Source organism: Piliocolobus tephrosceles, chromosome 5 (genome assembly GCF_002776525.5).
Source record: "Piliocolobus tephrosceles isolate RC106 chromosome 5, ASM277652v3, whole genome shotgun sequence".
NCBI classification, from domain to species: Eukaryota; Metazoa; Chordata; class Mammalia; order Primates; family Cercopithecidae; genus Piliocolobus; species Piliocolobus tephrosceles.
In genome coordinates this window covers 113,723,886-113,746,076 of record NC_045438.1, presented here as the reverse complement: position 1 = coordinate 113,746,076, position 22,191 = coordinate 113,723,886, and the positions used below count along the sequence as shown (strand labels likewise).

At 32.9% G+C, this 22,191-nt stretch overlaps 1 protein-coding gene across 2 annotated transcripts in view; it reads left to right on the top strand.

Annotated features, from left to right (window-relative positions):
- The window catches only part of HCRTR2 (hypocretin receptor 2), a 115,403-nt gene extending 94,217 nt beyond the window's left edge, over positions 1 to 21,186 (top strand). Inside the window, exons 4-7 of one of the 2 annotated variants that reach the window (XR_002733830.2) lie at positions 965 to 1,080; positions 15,849 to 16,069; positions 18,750 to 18,966; positions 20,656 to 21,186. Coding sequence is in view for 1 of the 2 variants with exons in the window: in XM_023223002.1 (XP_023078770.1) it covers positions 965 to 1,080; positions 15,849 to 16,069; positions 18,750 to 18,871; positions 20,656 to 20,885 (689 nt within the window). In the remaining variant the exon portion in view is untranslated. The remainder of the gene's footprint in view (positions 1 to 964; positions 1,081 to 15,848; positions 16,070 to 18,749; positions 18,967 to 20,655) is intronic. The other variant, XM_023223002.1, reaches the window with a different exon arrangement.
- Positions 21,187 to 22,191: the final 1,005 nt, after the last annotated feature.

Sequence of the window (22,191 nt, the reverse complement as noted above, 5' to 3'; positions counted from 1 at the left end):
TATATATATATATATATATATATATATATATATATATATATATATATCTTCTAAAGCATTTACAAGGTTAGTAATCAATATAATTTACAAAAGCTAAAATATTAAACCACAATGCCATGAAGTCATTAATCGACTTGTTCGTAAGTGGCTAATCTGTGATGTGTATCATCTGTGCACATAGGATTAATGATAAATAAAAAAATTACTGCAGTCCTAGAGATGCTTATGCTTAACAAGTGAGAAAATATTCATATTGGATTGGAGAAAATTAATGTTATAAAGCCTTAAAATTCTTGTTATTAAAAGTGCACATATGTATTTTTAATAAAAGCATACACACACCACAGACATACTATGCTTAAGAAGGAATTTTGTATAGGTTCCAATAAGTCAACAAAAAGAATCATTGTCAAATTTTTATCGTATTTAGTTTTCAAAATTTTTTTCACATTTGTATTTGGAGATACAACTGGGAATAGCCTCCCATTTCTCAGGGAACTTACATTCTAATAAGGAAGAACCAATTGAGTTTATATTTTCTTCCGATTTTAACCAAAGCATTAGTTATTAGGTTTTCATTGAGTCATGTCCCTTTTTGTAAATGAAAGTTTAGAACAACCCAAATTAATTTTGTTAATTAGCCAGATGTAATCAAGTCAAATAAAGGGCCTTTAAATAAGTGAACACTTGACTCTGGGTAGCACAAATTGAGAAATAACTAATTATTATTTATCTGAGTACACTAAGTGAAATTAAGAGTTTACATTTGGTATGTGTATACACATATACTGAGTAAAGGTAAGTTGTTAAATATTATGAATTATTTTCCCCTTTGCATATATAATATGACAATGACATCAAATAAAAGGTAAATATGTACTTTGAAGAAAAGCATTGACATGTATCTTTTTAAAATGTCCATCAATTATAATGTAAGCTTTTGTTGTTTTGATTTTCATCCCAGGTGAAATTTATCCCAAGATGTACCACATCTGTTTCTTTCTGGTGACATATATGGCACCACTGTGTCTTATGGTGTTGGCTTATCTGCAAATATTTCGTAAACTCTGGTGTCGACAGGTATGTAGTTTCAAATAATTTGTGTGTGTTTTTCCTCCACACATAATTTGTTATTTGCTATTCCTTCCAAATAATTTGCCTGTGTTTTTTTTTTTTAGGATGCTTGTATAAACAAAATTGAAGAATACATTGAACCAACATAACATGTTCAGAAAAGTATTATATTGTGTATTCTTCTAAAATAATGAGAACCTAGGTATTTTTAGAGTAATATTTAACAAATGTATTTTATAACCTGATAAAGTGCTTTACGTTTTAAACAAAATTTAACATCTGTGATTGATTAACTTTTGTGTAGGCGTAACATTAATTTCGCTTTCTCTGAGAAATAGCAAATAAAAATTCCTTTAGCGTTTTTGAGACTGTAAGTCTAAAAGGTTATATTTTTAATCAGATTTATTTAATACATTTGAACATATGAGTTAAATCTCCAACTTCAAATATCTCATTCTTTAGAAGATTATGACTCAGGCAGAATGTATAATTTTAAAAACTATGTAATGCTGATTTGGGGTTACTACACTTTGGTAGATAATTCTGCTGTATCAGTGAATGTTTGTATTCACTCACTCAGTTATTCATTCCTCAAATATATATCATGAACCTTTCACATACACGTCTCACAAAAAAAGCTAAAAATTCTACTTTTTGCCATCGAGGAATTCATAGTCTAGAGAAGGAACATGGTCAGATGCAGGGTGAAAATTTCTTTAAATATAAGCACAGAGAATCCGAGCAAAATGTACTAAAAGGGTATCTAATCCAGGGAAGGTAACATTTAAGTTAAACCTTGATGATGCAAAGCAAATCACCAGCAAACACATTCAGTGGTTTGTAAGATAGAGACAAAAAGGATGTGGCTCAGTCTGTCACATTTTGTAAAATGTATCTTAAAATGCCATAATTCTCAGAGATGTATTTCCCTCCTTCTTTAAACTTATCGTCAATATTGATTTTATCAGGCTTGTGGAAAGCCATGCCATTAGTCAGTTTTCTCTGACACATTTTATCCAACTGAAAAGATTTACTGGAGTCACCTTAATTCATTAAAAATATTTCGCAAACACTTTATTTGGTCTTTGAGGATGTGTCTTTGTTTTTTAAATCAACCCTTGTAATTCAAAGCATTTTTCAAGATCATCTGTCACTGACTGGATATGAGCAACACTCATATTTTTCAACACTACATGACTCATAATTTCAAATGTTCTCCTTTCCTCTACTTTTACAAAGAAGTCATTTCTTTTATGGCCTTATAAGTGCAACCAGTAGCAACATTTATTAAAATTTTGTTTCCCATCATTTGTTACTATAAAAACAAATGTGGACCATTATGACACATGAGTGGTGATTTTCTAGATGTTGGTGATAGTTTTCTCAGCACTCTCCACCTCCCTATGAAGCCATTGCTTATGTTTTAGGGTGTTTGTTACTACAGCATCCTATTTCCTAGTACCTATTATTGTATCTGTCATGTTTTGCTAGGTTATTCTTCTAGTAAAAAATGTGGTTTGCAACAACAGTTCTGTTTCACTCATATTACAGTTCAGTGGTGAGGACTGGCTGGGGCACTGTGCTCCGTATGTTTTCTCATTCCAGAACCTAGTCTGAAGGAATGGTACTTTCTGGCACATGCCATTCTGAGACTGAGAGAAAAAGAAAACTGGAAGAAAAGTATATTTTCTCTTAATGTCTTTTAGGAACCGGCATGTGTTACATCTCACTTTTCATTGGCTAAAACAAGTCATGTGGTTAAACTTGACCATGAAGAGGGGAAGCATTCTTCTCTGACAGAAAGACACCACACATCACAGGGCAATGGGGAGCTTCCTACAAGGTGGGGATGAATGATCTGGAATGATACACTACAGAGAAGTCAAAAACACAAGGGCCAGACTGCATGAATTTAAATCCTCACTCCACCACTTAGTAGTTACATGAATTTTGTAAATTACTTAAATTTCTGTGACTCCTTTTATTAGCTTTAAAATGGGGTCACATACAATCTTCCTCATAGGTTTGTTACATGCATTCAGGGGTGTCCAAGGGAGAAAACACAGTTGTGGGTTCTTAGTTTCTATTTCTGGTTGGGCCAGTAAAGCCCCTTCCTCATCCCTATTTTCTGCTTATTACTAGAGATAGAAACAAAAAACCATGGCTTCAGGCTGCTAAAAGCCTAAACAAAACAAAACAAAACAAAACAAACAGAACTGCAACAACAAAATATTAGGTGGGTTGGATAAGCTTGCTTAGATTAATTAACTCCAGTGCCTAAATATAGAAAGTGCTCATTAAACAAAATATCTTAATAGATGTTGTTTAATAATGGCCTCTCAACTAATTGTACTTATATTTCTAAAATAACGAGCGTGTGTTGAATTGGTGTATTTGACGGTTTTTTTTTTTTAAATGCACATGGAAATACCAATATAGTGCTTCTTATTTGTCTGTAAACTCTACTAAGATAAAGATTGTCTCGCTGTCATCTTTGTACCCCTAGAAATAGCACATGCTCAGCACACATAGTTGCTTTTTTCATAAGGAAAAAGCAAGTAGAATAGGAGAAAGTGCTGGGGAAGTTTAGATAAAAGAAGACATAGAGAATCTATTGCCCAGTTACTCTGATAAACGTTTGTAGAAATGGATTAGAATTTCTTGAAGGGGAAAAAGCAATTAATGAGCATGTGGAAATAAAGATGTTTTAGATTTGGATTGAGATTTTGTTGGGGAATGTTCAGTGTTAAGAATATCCCCTGTTTCCTTACTTTTACTAGTTAGTGTGCATTGTATAAAATATATGCTTATAATTTCTTATTCATTTATTTACAAATTGGCATACATTTAAAACTCTTTAAAGGTTGTAATGTATCTGTCTTGTTACTTTTATATGGTAAAACTTTACCATGATACCATGGTTACCCTAAAGTTTACATGGTACCATCAGAGAAATTTTTTTTTTTTTTCTTTGAGACAGAGTCTCACTCTGTCACCCAGGCTGGAGTGCAGTGGCGTGACCTCGGCTCACTGCAAGCTCCACCTCTTGGGTTCACGCCATTCTCTCACCTCAGCCTCCTGAGCAGCTGGGACTACAGGTGCCCACCACCACGCCCGGCTAATTTTTTGTATGTTTTAGTAGAGACAGGGTTTCACCATGCTAGCCAGGATGGTCTTGCTCTCCTGACCTCGTGATCCACCCACCTTGGCCTCCCAAAGTGCTGGGATTACAGGTGTAAGCCACCACGTCCGGCCGTAGAAAATGTTTTAAAAAGTTTGTTAAATAAATGAGTGACAGCAAAATCCAAACAATTTAATTTTCCACCATTTAAGCGTATAGTTTGAAATTTCCCAAACTCTATTGAAATAAAGTTTAAAATAAATTGCATCACAGATTCAGAAATAATCCACATTCTTTTCATGAACTTTGCTGATTAGTGCAAGCCACACGATTCAGAAGATTTGCAGTAAAATGTTTGGGCTGTGAAACTAAAATCATTTACAAAACAGATTGGAATGGAAAATACCAAGTTCAGCTGAACTCACTTTAGCATCCACAATAAAGTGAATTAACCTCAAATGGGTGATTACATAGAATTCTGCTTGAGCAACTCTCAATTTCCAACTGTTAGTGTCTATAAACAAAGTTGTAAGGTATTATGTGTGCCATAGGCTACATTAAGTGAGCTATCAAATGAAGAGCTTGTCCTATTTGCTTAAAATTATAGAAATGCATGAAATCTGTTGTGTGCTTTTGAATTAGTAAGTGTAAGATTATTAGTGAGCAAATTGTGTGTCCTTGTCTGACTTTCTCAAGGAGTTTAAGCCTCATTAAAAGAATTAGCTAATACATTGCTGTGAACTACTTAAATTTTCTCTCTCTCTCTCTCTCTCTCTCTCTCTTTTTGGCAATTTGACTCAGAGTACTCAGGAAATTCTACAGATTATTTTCTAAAACTTATTTTTTTTTTAAAGAAGTTAGCTTGCTTGACCCTTTCATTTATCTGTCAGCATTTTTCGTAGTTCAGACCCTTCATATAATTCAACACTAAATCTTAATCATCATGTGCTTGTGTTAATTTATGTCACATTTATTCAGCACATACTCTGTGTCAGCTATGGTGTGAGGTACTGAGGATGGACTGTAATAGATATTTGGGTCTGAAACTATAGTTCAGCTTTTCAAGGGCTTTGAAAGACCTTCTCCTTCCCAGCTCTTATCACAAAGTTTTCTGCTGCTCTTTATTCAGCACTCTTCAAAGAGAACTTAAGATAAATAATAGTTGACGGTGACAAATCAGTCTAGTGTGAGAAAATAGCAAACAAATTACAATTGCAGAGGCAGAATCAGGAAGGCAGTAACTGGAGTCCATACAAAAAAATAAAGAGCACCAGTAAAGGTAACTACATAGGTAAATACAGTAGACAGAATAAACATATTTATCTTCTGTTATCTGATTTAAAGAATTACTGCATAAAACAATAGCTATAAAATTGTGAAGATTCACTTTATAATGTATACAGATGTAATTCAAAAAGGAGGAAGAAACGGAGCTATATTGCAGCAAATTTGTTTTACACTATTGAAATTACATTGGCATAATCTAAGCAGATTGTTTAGATTAAGTTGCTAATTTTAATCCCCAGTGTAACCAGTAAGAAAATAATTTTCTGAAAAATGTAGAAATATAGGTAAAGCAACAAAAGAATTAAAATGGTATACAGAAAATATTTAACACAAAATAAAGCAGTAGTGAGGAAATAGAAGAACATAAGAGATACAATATATATAAGTCACAAATAGTAAAATGGCAGATATAAATTATATTTTCTTAATGATTAAATTAAATATAAATGGATACAATACTTCAAAGGGCACAGATTGACATAATAGATAAAAACCAACCAATAATAATAATAAAAAAACCCATGATCCAACTTTATGCTGTCTACAAGAGACATACCTCATATTCAGATATACAAATAGGTTAAATGTAAAATAACAGAAGTACTAAAATAATCACAAAAAGGTAGTTAATGTGCTTATTCTAAAATTATACAAAATAAATTTTAACAAAATATCGCTATACATAGAGAGGAACATTTCATAATGATGATGGAGTCGGTCCATCAAGAAGATATAAAAGTTATAAACATAGATGCATTTAACAACTGAAACCCAAAATATACCAAGCAAAAACTAGTAGAATTGAGACAAGTAGGCAGCTAGACAATTATAGTTCAAAATGTTAATACCCACTTGCAGTAATGGATAGAAAAAACAGGCAGAATAGCAAAAAGGAAATAAAATATTTAAACAAAACTATGAAACCACTGGACTTAACAGATATTTATAGAACACTTCACCAGAAACAGAAGAATGCATGTTTATCCCATGTGCACACAGAACATTTTCTAGGTTAGATCATAAGATATGCTCTAAGGCAAGTCTCAATACATTTTAAACAATTAAAATAATAAAAAATACATTTTCCTACCATGATAGAATTATAATTGTATTAATTAGAAATTAATTATAGAAATAAATTTTTGAAATTCACAACTGTATGAAAATTAAACATCACACTTTTAAATAATCAATAGATAAAAGAGGAAATCATAAGGGAATTTAGAAAATGTTTTTAGATCAATGAAAGTGAAAACACAACATATATACATATACAAAATGCAGCAAAGAAGTGCTGAGAGGGAAACTGATAGGTATAAACATTTATATTAAAAAAGAAGAAAGATTTTAAATAGAAAACCCTAATATTCCACCAAAAGAAACTAAAAAAGAAAAAGAAAAAAACCAAAACCAAAGCAAACAGTAGGAGGGAAATAATAAAGATTAGAAAGGGAATAAATGAGGCATAGAAAAACAATAGAAAAAAAATCTACAAAACAGAAAGTTGGAACTTAGAAAAGATCAAAGGACAAACCTTTTCCTAAGTTAACCAAGAAAAAAGAGAGAAAACAAAAATCACTAACATCAGAAGTTATCTTCCCAATTTGATTTGCTTTTGCTTGATCTATCACTACTGTCATTACAGAGATAAGAAGAGAATAAGAGGACAGTATGAAAAAATGTATGCCAACAAATAGCCTAGATGAAATGGACAATTTCATAGAAAGACAGAAACTACTGTACCCTACTCAAAGAGAATTAGGAAATCTGAATAGAGATTGAATCAGTAATCAGGAAACTTCCTACAGAGAGAAGCCCAAGTGGCTTCACCATTGAATTCTACTTAACATTTAAACGAGTATTAATACCAGTCCTTCACAACTTTTTCCAAAAAATAACAAAAAGAGGAAACACTGTCATTTCCTTCCATGAGGTCAGAATTTCCCTGATACTAAAACCACAGACATTACAATAAAATAAAACTACACACTAATATAGTTATAAATATAGATGTGAAAGTATTCAACAAAATGCTATCAAATCAAATCCAACAATATATAAAAATAATTATACACAATGATCAACTGAATTAGCCCACCATTGCAAGGTGCCTTTAACACATGAAAATCAATCAATGTAATGCATCATATTAATGAAATAAATGTCTAAAACCACATGATCATCTTAATAGATGCAGTAAAAGCACTTGAAAAAAATACAATATGCTTTCATGATAAAAAATACTCAACCATCTGGGAATGAATGGGACTTCCTCAATTTGACAAAGGTCATCTATGAAAACTTCACAGCTGACAGCATACTTAATGGTGAAAGACTGAATATTTCCCTACTAAAGTCAGAAACAAGACAAGTATGTCTGCTATAACCATTTTCATTCAATATTGAATGGAACTGATTTTTACAGGGCAAACAGGCAAGATATATTAACAATAATAAAAAATAAAAGGCATGAAGATCACAAAATAAGAGGTAAATTATTTCTACTTGTAGGTTATGTGATATTTTATATAGAAAATCCTAACAAATTATTTTGCAAAACAAACACATTAGAACAAATAAATGAGTTCAGCTAGTTTCCAGGATGAAAGATTAATATACAAAAATCAATTTCATTTTTATGCATTAGCAAAGAAAAATCATTTAAATAGCAACAAAATTAATCAGATACCTAGAAATAAATTTAATAAAAGAAGCTTAACAAGAGACTTTGTCCAGGCTCGATTGCTTATGCCTGTAATCTCAACACTTTGGGAGACCTAGGTGGGAGGATCACATGAGGCCAGGAGATCAAGACCAGCATGTTCAACGTGGCGAAATCACGTTCCTACTAAAAATACAAAAATGAGCCAGGCATGGTGGTGCAGAGCAAGACTATAATTCCAGCTATAAATCCCAGCTACTCAGGAAGTTGAGGCATGAGAATCACTTGAGCCTTCGAGGCAGAGGCTGCAGTGAGCCAAGATTGCACCCCTGCACTCCAGCCTGGGTGGCAGAGTTAGACTCTTGTCGGAAAAAAAAAAAAAAAGGTCTTCAGCATAAACGTATATTTAGGGAATGTTCAGAAATTATAGAAACATGGATTCCATGCAGCAGTTATAATTCCCTAAAAAGAGAATTATGAATTCACTGTATTGCTGAGGATTCTAACATAACCACCAAAGATCCAGGGAGAAAATTACCCTATTTTTGTATTTAAAAAGGTGCATCTGCTAAATGATGTGGTTCTCCTCTCTATATAGGCAACAAAAATAATGAAAAGGAAATGGCTCTGGATTATTAAAAATAAGTAGTATGTTGATCAAATCAATTAAATAATATTCCTTCAATATTTTCAAGTCCTATACATGAATATCATTTAACAATCATAATTATTAGCAACTTCAATGAGTAGTCTACCATTATACAAGTTTCTCGAGTCAGTTATTTCCATTCAAGCATCAAATAGTCCATTTCTGTAACATTTTGTTCTTCATCACCATATTCAGTCTCAGAAAGGTTACCAACACAGTCCTTGAATCACATGTAGTACAGGTTAAGCATCTCTAATCCCAAAACCTAAAATTCTAGCTGCTCTAAAATCCCAAACTTGTGAGAGCTAACATGATGCCAGAAGTGGAGAATTCTCCCGCTACCTCATGTGACAGGTCACATCAAAAGTCAACCAAAACTTTGTTTCATGCCCAAAATTAGTAAAATTTGTTTCAAGACTATTTGTATTGGGTATTTACAAAACATAAGTACGTTTTGGGTTTAGACTTAAGTCTCATCTACAAGATATCTTATTATGTATATGAAAATAATCCAAAATTCAAAAAAATCTCAAAACACTTTTGGTCTCAAGAATTTCAGATAAGGGATTCAATCTGTACACAAAGAGTACACATACAATTACAAAATATCATTGAAAAAACTTAAAGAAGGACTACGTAAATGAAAAGATATTCTGTGTTTATGGATTGGAAGATTCAGTCTTGTTAAAATAGAAATAATCTTCAAATTAATCTATGAATTCAATACAATTCCTATTAAAATCCCAGATGGCTTTGCATTTTGGACACAAATTGATAAACTGATCCTAAAATTAATGTGGAAATGCAAGGAATAGAGAATAACCAAAATAATCTTGAAAAAGAAAAACAAATTGGAAAACTTACTTCCTAATGTCAAATCTTAATAAAAAGCCAAAGTAACTAAGACAGTGTGGTACTTGCATACAGTTAGTCACATAAATCAATGGAATAGAATTCATGGTCCACAAATAAACTCTCATATTTATGATTGAGTATTGATAAATGTTTTAACACAGTTCACTGGGAAAAATCATAACCCTACAACAAATGGTGTTAAGGCAATTGTATACCCACATGCAAAAGAATGGAGTTGAACCTCACTTCATACCATCTTCAAAACTTAACTCAAAATGAATCACAGATTTATATGTAAGTGCTAATCTCTTAGAAGAAAACACAGAAGCAAATCATCATGACCTTGGCTTAACCAATAGGTTCTTAAATATGACACCAAACCACAAGCAACAAATGACAACATAGATACATTGGACATTATCAAAACAAAAACTTTTGTGCTTCAAACTGCGCCATTAGAAAAGTTAAAAGTCAGCCCATATAATGGCAGAAAATATTTGCAAATCATTTTTGTGGTAAGGAATTTGTATCCAGAATATATAAAGAACTCTTATGAATTAATAATTTAAAAAACAATTACAAGTAGGCGAAGATTTGAATAAACAATTCTGCAAGAAGATATACAGATGGTCAATAAGCACATAAGAAGGTGCTTAACATTGTTACTCATGAGAGAAATATTAATCAAAATCATGAGACACCTATTCACACACAACAGGATAGATTTTTTTTAAAAGGCAATAATCATTATTGGTAAGGATGTGGAGTAACTGGAATCCTCCTACATTGCTGGTGGAAATGCAAAATGATGCAACTTCTTTGGAAAACAGTTTGATAGTTCCTCAAAATCTTAGAGAATTATCACATGACTCAGCAATTCAATCTCTAGCTATATACCCAGAGAACTGAAGGCATGTTTACACAAAAACTTACACATGAATGTTCATAACAGTATAAAATTCATAGTAGCCAAAAAGGGGAAACAACCCAAATGTTATCAATGAATAAATGGATTAACTAACTGTTCTATATGCAAGCAATATAATATTATTCAGCTATTAAAAGAAATGAAGCACTGATATGTGCCACAAGACTGATGAATCTTGAAAACATAGTAAGTGAAAGAAGTCAGGCACAAAAGGCCACATATTACATAATTCTATTTGCATGAAATGTTGAGAACAGGCAAATATATAGAGCCAAAATAATTTGTCCTTGGCAGCGGCCGACAGAATGGGACAATGAGAAGTGACTGCTAATGGATTTGGAGCCTCATTTGGAGGTGATGAAAATGTTCTCGATTAGATAGTGATGATGTGATAGTTGCACAACTGTGAATATTCTAAAAATCATTTTTGAACCCCTTAAAGCAGTGAGGTTTTGGTATGTGAATTATATCTCAATAAAATGTCTTTTAAAAAAAAAAGAAAGAACAAAAATTATGGATATTTAAAAATTTTTAAAACGGAAGTTTTTTTTTATTGTTTTGTTTTGTTTTTAAAGAAAGTTCTGCTGCTGAAACCACAGGGAAGCAAAAAAGGTTAAACACACAATTTGACATGTTAATGTAATGAGAGACTATAATAGGAACTATCCCCAGGTTGTTTTTTCTGTACTTTCTGACTAAAGTATTTTTCTGTACTTCTATAGACTTTAATATGGTCCATAGGCATGCAAAAAATGAGAGAACCTATTCCATGAAACCATATATCAAGTCCCAGAGAGCAGAGGGAAAACCATTTTTTTTTTTTTTTTTTTTTTTTTGCAAAGAAGAAGTCACAGGCTGTTTGACAGAATAATGTTGCGAGACAACAGATCTGGAGTTGGACAAGGGGCAGGAGGCATAGTGAGAAGACCAGGTATTGCAGTTGTCACCCATAAGGGCCATCTGTACACTCTGAAAGTGGAGCTATTCATAGTGAGAATGATGTTAAGAAAAGCAACAAATAAAATTGTAGTCCTCATTATAAAAATTTAGCATGCAAATCTTAATTTTTATTAGAGCAGTACTGAGGTAAACAAAAAGTGTCAGGAAGTCATGGAATTTAATGTGAAAAACTCCCTCGGAGTTGGAACACAGTCATCTTCATATGGTGGGGAGTGTAAGGGGCAAGAAAAATTTTCACAGTCCCCGCTGAACAGGGAAATGTAAGGAGATTATTGCTGCATATAAGACAGCCAGTGCCTACCAAATATCTGTTGTACTCCATTACGATGAAATGGGTAATGGGTTACAGAATAGGGTAAGGAGAAAGGAGACCTGTCCTACAAGGTTCTTAGCACTTAGCAAATGGAGCAGGCATTTGCTATGCGTTAAGAAAAATCATCATCCAAACTCTCAGACTCATCCAGCCACAAACTTAACTCTTTGTTCCTCCTCCTTCCAGATAAAATTCTTGACTTATTTCCATTTGTCATCTTTTTCTCACTCATGGCCACCTCCACTGATGTCTCAGCCCACTTCAATGTAATGTCAACTTTCATCACTACAGTGAAACAACTTACACAAAAATCACCAATGATTTATAAAGAATATACATATTTAAAATTTATTTCTTGATCTTTTGGCAGCATTAAGCAATGTTGTTCGTGGTTTCATTGTTCACATACTTTCTTCCTGCTTTGATTTGAATACGTTTTGCTTCGAATATTTACCTTTCCTTCCCTGACCAGTAAATATATACATCAGATGAGTCCTCTGGGATACACACAATCACAAATACACTTAAACACTCATTGTACCCTTATTATAAATCTTGAAATGAGTTTTTATAAGTCCTGAAACTAAAGTTTAAAAAAGAATAAATTCTGTTTTTAAATCGTTTTGGCTATTCCAGGTCTTTTGCACTTTCATAAAAAATTAAAATCAGTACTTTCATTTCTACAAAAAAGACTGTTGTGGTATTGAATGTGATTAATTGCATTAAATCTATAGATCAATTTGGGGAGAATTGCCATATTAACAATACTAAGCCTTTTAGTGCATGAACACAATGAATCTATTTATTTAGGAGTTCTTTATTATATCTCTGCAATGTTTCATCACTTTCAGTATATATATATATTTAATAAAATAAAATATATACTTATATATTTAATATATTATATATTTAATAAATATATATACTTAATATATATTTTATGAAATGTGTGCCTAAAACACATTCTTTTGATATTGAAACCTTTAAAATTTTATTTTCCATTTATTGCTAGTATATAGAAGTATAATTTATTTTTTTGTTTATTGATTTAGTGTCCTGCTCCTTTTGCTAAATTCTTTTATAAGTTCTAGTGGGTTTTTTGTAGATTCTTTAGGATGATCTTTGTAAGCAATAATTTCTTCTCAATAGAACCTAATCTGTATGCATTTTATTTATTTATTTATTTATTTATTTATTTATTTATTTATTTATTTTTCTTTCTTCTTGTATTGGCTCAAAGTCCAGTACAATGTTGAGTACAAGTGGTGACAGAAGACTTGATTTTTTGAGTGGTAAGCCAACACTGCATTGCTAGAATAAATCTGATTGAGCAAATGGTATTATCCTATTTATATATTGCAGGCTTTGATTTGATAACGTATTTTTAAAGTGCTTTCTATCTCTATTCATGAAGGATATTTAGTTGTTAGCTGTCTTTTGTTATCATATCTTTGATTGGTAAGATAAATGTGGCCTCATGAAATTTGTTGAAAAATATTAGATTTTCTGTACATTTCATTAAAAGTCTGAACAAGATTGGCATTACTTATCCTTTATTGTTTGATTGAATTCATTAATGGACCTATCTGGGACTGGAGATTTTTTTTTTGTAGCAAGGTTTGTAAGTACAGTGTCAGTTTTGGTCATCTTTGTCTTTCAAGGGCTTTGTCCATTTCATGTAAGTTGGCAAATTCATTGTTTATTCATGATATCTTTTATGTTTGTAGCATGTGTGCCTCTTCCTCATAACTTTATCCTGGTCACAAACACTTTTTAAGATGGAGTAGCTTTTAAGGTCCATCATGTACATGCTATTTCCAATTCATAACTTGATAATACATTTTTCAGGGTGTATTTTTGTGTTAAATATGATTTATAAAGTTTATTTATAATCATGAAATAAAAGTGGGGTGCATGTATTCTACTTAATCCTGCTCAGTGCCTGCTTGATTGAAATCTATGAGATTTACAATAATGTACTAGGATTACTAATGCATAGTTCCTGGATCTCAGTTATGTCAGTTATTCCTCTGAATTTTATACTGAGTTTCTCTGGATTCTCAGTGTCTCTAGACAGCTTATCAATGGAGAAATTTATGTGTCCTCAAAATGAGTGCAGGATTCAGCATCTTCTATCCTTATTTAGATGATTGTCTAAAAAGGGCATCACTACATTTTTTTCCTGATGTCAGGGACCACAGCTGTTTCTCTTTATGAAGAACTTTTTTTTTTTTTTTTTTTTTTTGAGATGAAGTTTTACTGTTGTTACTCAGGCTGGAGTGTAATTGTGTGATCTCATCAGCTCATTGCAACCTCCGCCTCCTGGGTTCAAGTGATTCTCCTGCCTCAGCCTCCCGAGTAGCTGGGATTACAGGCATGCGCCACCATGCCCAGCTAATTTTGTATTTTTACTAGAGACGGGGTTTCTCCATGTTGGTCAGGCTGATCTCGAACTCCCAACCTCAGGTGATCGAGAACTGTTTCTAATGGTTGCAGAAGTCATCAGATGCAGAATGTTGATTCTCTCCTTCAGGGGAACAGTTAGTGATAGAATCACTAAAGTTTAATTGATCTTTCAGAGATCATTTAGAAAACAATTCAGGATCATTTAGCAGACACATACAGGCTTTTCATAATAGAAGTCTCCTGGAACTTTCCAGCATCTATTGCTCATTCTCATCAGTTATTTTTAAAAATTGCTATTTAAAATGAGAGTCAGAGAAGAGAAAGTTCCTATCTCTCTCCAACTAATGGGTTAAAAGATTGAGTTGAACCACTACTATGTAAAAAGGGTTGTCTACACGACAAGACATACAGAGTGAGAAGACAAATAATTTATCCGATATTTTCCATTTAAGGGCAGGTTTTTGTTAACATTTGCCTCTTCAAGAGAGAAGATGGTCAAAGGAAATGTCATATTAATTTATCTGTGTGGACATATAAGTAAAATTCTGTTCTCAAAGATTATCGAACAGACTTTGATCTTGTGGTGTAAAAAGCAATAAAATCCATTGAACATCTATTCTGAGAGGCCACAGGGACACATTGGTCAGTACTGGTTTGCAGCACAGAAACAAAAACCAAAGCTGAATAATCTTATTAGAACTAAGGTGGCCTTTTCTTGTGCTTGTTGGCACGTTTTCCTCTTTAAAAAATTATGCATGCTGAATTTTATTGTTCTGTTCTCTAAACCCTATCAATCTTCATGAGCTTACAATTAAGAAAATATTATACTTGGAGGGACTCCCTGCTATTATCAAATAACTCTGAAAAGAAAAAGAAATGGAAAAGTACAAATTGTGTAATTATTGTTACAAATTCCAGCTATTTGAAATATTAATGTAAGATCACAAAAATCCTCAATGGTTTTGTGTGCATTTTAAAGGGCTGGACCACAAAATTGATTTCAAACAATTTCATAACTACAAATAGTGGACAACAAAAAATACTTGATTTTTAAAAATATCCTTTCATTCGAAAGTTTGCTTTGTCCGAACTTGAGAAGCAGAAAACCTAAAAAGTTATAGGTAGTTAAGTCCTATCTCTCTGTCTGGCAGCAGATGGCAGTATTGATGCGTGAAAAATCCATACAGGTTGCTTGGCGTTACTTGCTGGGTTTTTCCTTTGCTTTAAACTTTGGTATCTGAGCTGAACAAAAATTCCTAACAAGATAATATGGCTGTCATCCCTTTATCATTCTCCTTTCCCAGGCTTTGTTCTTTTTACAAGGAAATATCTTTTCCACTTGCAGCTTCTTTAAACATCGACAAAATTTTGATGTTTTAACTTTTTTTCCCACCCAAACTCCTATTTGGTATTCGACTGAATTAATGCCAAGCACATACTAAGCTCAGCAAATGCTCCGGAGAAACAGGCGCTCAAACCTCCCACACCTCAGGCGTCTGGAAGCCTTTTCTGACTGTGTTTTCTAATTATTTCCCCAAAGTGGAACTTATCCTAAGTCAAATTGCAGTAAGGGTCTGTCTCCTCTCCTTTCAGATTCCTGGAACATCATCTGTAGTTCAGAGAAAATGGAAGCCCCTGCAGCCTGTTTCACAGCCTCGAGGGCCAGGACAGCCGACAAAGTCCCGGATAAGCGCTGTGGCGGCTGAAATAAAGCAGATCCGAGCCAGAAGGAAAACAGCCCGGATGTTGATGGTTGTGCTTTTGGTATTTGCAATCTGCTATCTACCAATTAGCATCCTCAATGTGCTAAAGAGGTAAAACGTACCTGTTATTTGAAAATGAAATAGCCTGCCATTTCTTGATTCTTAATTAACATTTTTTTTTTTTACTAGCCAGAGAAAAACCTAAACTTTCTGCCTAGATACCTTGTCAGGCCAGATGACTCAGTTATGTTGTCACCAGCAGGTAAGGCGAACAGCCTTTAAGAGTGCTGAGACGTGTGCTTTTGTCCATGCGTATTCTCAGTTGCATGGCAGACATAAAACAGATGTTTCTCCAATCTCTTCAAGCTACTTGCTAAACCTTAGATGCAGACAAAGTTCTAATGCGTAACAACTAATTTACAGCTTGCAGTTCTTTCTTGATGAGAACAAATGGGTTTTTCAAAACTTCGTTTTCAAAATCATAGGCAATTGTGAGAGCATTATCTCTTAAGGATAAAAAGAGGTAAGAATCTTATGTTAGTTTTCTAATTATACTTAAAAGTGCATTGGTGAGCACTTTAAAAAAAAGCAATCAAGGCAGATATGTATGTCGAATGTCTAAACAGAAGAATTCATTTCCTGAAGTCACTGAATCAAGCTCAGGACAAATATTAATAAAAATCAGCGAGGGAAAGTGTGTTATTTGTTACACTGCAGGCACAACTATTAAGTTAAAAATATTGACCCATGACATGAACAGCAGATGCAGAGGCAGCGGTACACACTAAACTTCATGGCCAGCTAACTTTATTGGGAATTATCAAAACTGTTCCACATAGACTGGTCCCAAGGCAATACCAATTCTGTTTACAACAGGCTTGGAACTTAAGCTAGAATTGCTCCTCTCACTTTTCCCTGATTCAGAATCAGTATCATATTCCTCATAGCTGGGAACACTGAAGAGCAGCAGCTTTGGCTGGAGTCAGAAGAAAGGTGGTATAACCAGCTGCAATGGGTTCTCATTCTCTTTGGCCCCTGTTTTTGATTGTTTAATGGCTTTTTCAATGGAGAAGAAATGGAGAATAAACGTTTGTTCAGTAATACTACTTACTACAGTCACAGCCTTAAAGATATATGATTTTTTGTGGCCTGGGTCCTTCAGACATTTATGTCTGCTCACAGAAATAAATTTATACCAGCTCACAAAATAGAAATTATTTTGCCCTCCATGTCTTTTTGTGCTTCGCCTCTTATTATTATTATCATTTTTTTGCTAACAGAAATTTAATATAAATTTATTATGGTCACCTCTAGATACTGTCTTTTGCTTTTAAGAACTTTATAAACATGTTACTAGATGGGTTTTATTCTTTCTCTTTTTAATCTTCTTTCAGTCTAAATTCAATGAAAATTGGATTTACCTCTCTCTGGGTTCTGTATTTGGATTTCCTGTATCTCAGAACTTGCTCTTTCCTTTTATTTCCGAATACTTTTTTGTCAAAAATATTTGTCTTATTCTTCTGATTCAAATCCCTTCCTTTCCAAGGAAAACAAATAACTGTCAAAGGAGCAAGACCATGTTAAATTCAAAATATTTCAAGTTTTTGGGCATTCTACTCTTTTCCACAACATAAAAACTTTTGAAAACAAGAACTTGAAGATTGTTTTTCTTGTTACCACACACATTTTTTTTTCAAATGCTTGTATATTTGTTTGTCCTTTCATACGAAATTTGTTTTTTCTTTCTCCCACAAAAACCATTCCTAGCTTCTTCTCCTTAAAACTTAACTTTTTGCGGATTAGTCAAAACCAATTTCTTTACAACAGTTCAGATTTGTCCAAGATTTCAAAGACATTTTGAGGTAAAGGGTCATAACGTAGTACAAATTTCTGTTGTCCATATTGTTTCACTCTATGTAGTATTTTTGTGAAACTCTAGTACATTTTAGAGCATCACCTTATACCAGAAATGCATTGTTATCATGCCTTCTTGTTGTAAAACACACACACACACACACACACACAGAGATACAGACAAAGATGGAGACTTTAGCAGGAAATATATATGATTTTTGACCTATAATTTTATCGAGTAGCTGTAAGTTATCTGTTGTAGGTTAGCGATTAGAATTTAATAGATGGAATATTTCTAAGTATGGAGAAAATTTTTAAATCGTCTTTAAAGATAGCATAATAAAACATTTTTTAAAGTTTAAAATAATATATGAAAAATTAACACTCATTAATTTTTAAAAATTGCCAAAATTCTGCCCATTGAGAACTGTTTCTTCTCTGGGTATTAAGGAGTCCCAGAAGGCAAGTTTCAGATAGTCCAGGAAGACTGGAGTTGAAGGCATATGATGCTTTGATCAATACATAAATGAAAGTAGGAAAAAGTACTTGAAGACTATCATTTAGGAGTGATTTTTAAATGATACACATAATGGAATATTAATACAACATTATTCAATTGTATTTAGAAAGAAAATGAAATAAAGAAGATATATATTCAACTTCTGTATTCTTATTTACAAGAAATACTGCATCTGCTATTTGTGAAAGGGAGAGATCCTTCTCTGACCTGATTTGGCTTTTCATTTATTGATTGTGCTCTGGAGGTTCTGTTCAGGCACTGAAGTTGTTCTAAACCAATTATAGGGTAAGAAACCAATCTGTGGTCAATTCCTGCAACCGAGGAGGACAGGGGTCAGACCAACCTCTACCAATAGCCTCATTCACCTTTGAATTTAATTATTTAAAAGATACTTTTCTGTTGTTTCTTTTCCTGCAGAGTATTTGGGATGTTTACCCACACTGATGACAGAGAGACTGTGTATGCCTGGTTTACCTTTTCACACTGGCTTGTATATGCCAATAGTGCTGCAAATCCAATTATTTATAATTTTCTCAGTGGTGAGTTTTCAACTTTTCTTCCATAAGCCACAGTTCTAACCAAGGATGAGGAATCAATTAACACTTTTCAATTACATGAAGAGTTTAGTTGCTATGTGAGATTTTTCTTTTTCCCTGACCTGATTTGTCTTGAGTTTCTTCTTTTTTGAGGCAAAATATTTGTTGCTGAACTCATCAGAGAAAATGAACTAAGTGATTTTTTTCCATGTAAAACTTATAAGAAATGTTATAATAGAAAAGTAAACATTCTGAGAAATCAATAACACAAAATCTTACATGATATACTTCAAACTCTTGATTTACAAAAATATAAAATACTTTGTTCTATTTTGCCTTGCTATATTATTCCTTTGCCAAAATGTGTAGCCTAACTGAGACAGAATTGGGATCTATTAACTTTTAGATATTTTGCTATATTTACATTTCTCTTGTGTGTATCATCTCTTGGATTTATCTCAATATTTCCCACTGACTACCAAAAGTAGTAGTACTCCAAAATAACACGTAAGTTAAATGATACACACATAGATATATGTGTAACTTATACAATTTATATCTGTTTATGGAATCAATATAATTATAAAAATCATTTAAATCACTATTTATTCACATTTTGCCTGACTGACTTTTAGAATTATGTTTTAATTAGCTACATTTTTACATTGCCTTACTCTCCAACTCACTGGCGATTTCTTTGTTATTTCTATCTTCAACTGCATGATGATTTTATATGGAAGAACAGAAATTCATTTTGTGGCATGTTTAATAAAGCATGTGCATCTTCCAACTTGATCTTTGGCCTTCTGGTTGCATAGGTTGAAAAAAAAAGGCAACCAATTAGATTGTTGAGAAACAATTTTGTTCTTTTTTTTTAAAAAAATTCTAGCACAATGACTAAAGCTCTGAACCTTGCACTAAGCAGGTAAAGGCTATAAGGAAGTTGTAATGAGAAGTGTTTGAAGCAGAAGTCACAGAACCAGGTCAAGTCCTGTTATGGAGGATAAAAGTGAGTTAGAGGAGGCAACTGATAGTCACTGATAACTCATTATGTGACTGCTATTGTGCTGGGCCCGTGAACATTCATCTTCTCATTTAATCACTGATAACTCAGTGGGTAGCTGAGGCTAAGAAAGAAGAAATGATTCCCAATACTGCCATTCACACTAATAAAAGTAACTGATTCATTCACATAGTTCTCCAGTGTCTCCTCCATAATTTAAAGACAAGGAATACCTTATACAGTAGTTTTCCCCCTTCAGTCTTTGTTCTTTCTTACATAGATTATGAAACTGGAAATTTTCTGGATATTTGAGTGAATTTTTCTAAGTATTTTGTGGATTTAATTGTTTCAGTATCAGTTATTTAGAGTAAAATGCAGGAGTAATTTTTGTATAATTTTGGCTTTGTATGACATAAGTTTCATTGTGTTTAATTATTAAATATCTCTGAGCATTCTTCTACTGATGATCACTTCCATTATAGTTATTTAGATAAAATATACCAATATGTGTAAATATATGAGGTTTGACTATAAAGGAATGAAATAAATTCCAAGCACCATACATGAAAGGCAGCCTCATTATTTTATGAAAATACTTCATTGTTTCAAGAGTCTACCAAGCTTCCAATAAACTCAATTTCCTTTTTCTATTTTCCCCATCTTTGCAAAATATTACACCTCATTGTTAGTTTGGCTCAAGGGAGCAACTCAGTTGTACCCTATTCACAACTTGTTGAAGCATTTATGCATAATTCCTTTTCCTTTCATTCTCTCTGTTTGCCAGGAAAATTTCGAGAAGAATTTAAAGCTGCATTTTCTTGCTGTTGCCTTGGAGTTCACCATCGCCAGGAGGATCGGCTCACCAGGGGACGAACTAGCACAGAGAGCCGGAAGTCCTTGACCACTCAGATCAGCAACTTTGATAACATATCAAAACTTTCCGAGCAAGTTGTGCTCACTAGCATAAGCACACTCCCAGCAGCCAATGGAGCAGGACCACTTCAAAACTGGTAGAATATTGGTTCATATGACAAGGATACCTGAGTAAAACTATCCTTTTTAAAATCACTGGGAACAAAAATTTTATTATCCTATTGATGTGAAGCTAAAATTGCTTGTGAGTCTTTATTTTTTATTTTTTATTTAAATCTATTGCTCTTTGGAAATAAAACAAAAAAGTCAGTTTAAAATGATTTCTCAACTTTTGATTTAAATATGTTAGAAGTTTAACCTTCAACTGAACTTATTTCAGGCTATTTCACTTTTAGTTTCATGTGTTATAATGTGTGTTAATTAAATGTTTAAACATTTCTAATTCTTTGTATAATCCCTTATTATTTTAATCTCTCACATTCGAATTGGTTCCTAAAAATTACGAGAAACTATCCAATGATTTTTTTTGCTACTAAAAGAAGTAGAAATTACTAATTCTGAATTAACAATAGACATGTTAGTTGACTTAATAGTTTTTTTCTGAAAAAATCACAAGACTGTTATTATAATGTGATATCTGAGAAAATATTTATATATAAAATAGCATATTGTGTTAGGTAATTCAAAACTGTCTTACAAAACTATATACTCACTCATTTACGCAATTTTCTCAGGTTTGCAAATTGACCATTACTAACATTTCTTGTCTCAATATATGGCCAGTAAGACTCTATTACAGTAAAAGTTTTAACATAATTTCCATCTCTAATGAAAGACTTTAACATTTAAGAATAAGCTAAATCACATCATTATGTTCTTTTAACAACAAAAACAAAAAAATGACACAGTCAGCCTCGCTGGATTAAATAAAAAATGCACCACTGTGCTAGGTGCTAGGGAATGAGGTGGGGTCAATGCAAACATGCCTACAAAAGAGCTTCAGTCTAGGGAGGGAGACATGTTGACAGAGTGCAAGGCAGCAAACAATCTGGGGGACAATTCTTGGTCATGGCAGAGCAGTGAAGCTACCAAGGACAGTGGTCTTCACCAGAAAGTTTGTAGCACAGTGGCATTTTTTTTTTCAATTTACTTACAATGACAGTTGATGTCAGTGGATTCCATGTGGGCCTGGGGCTGAGCACCAGGTGATTAAAAAACAGAGGGGCTTGCTCTTAACTCACACGTAAATGAATAGACCATCGTATATTTTGTAGAAAATGTAAGATTTAGGGGTCAAAGCACTGAATATTCAAACTTATTCCCCTGAAAAATTCTTCTGATTCAAATATTTACTTGAAAATTGAAAGTAAGTGTTTATGAAAGATGATTTTCATTGCATATTATGGTAACAGGTGTTCTGATTGTATTGAAACAAAAGATATGGGGC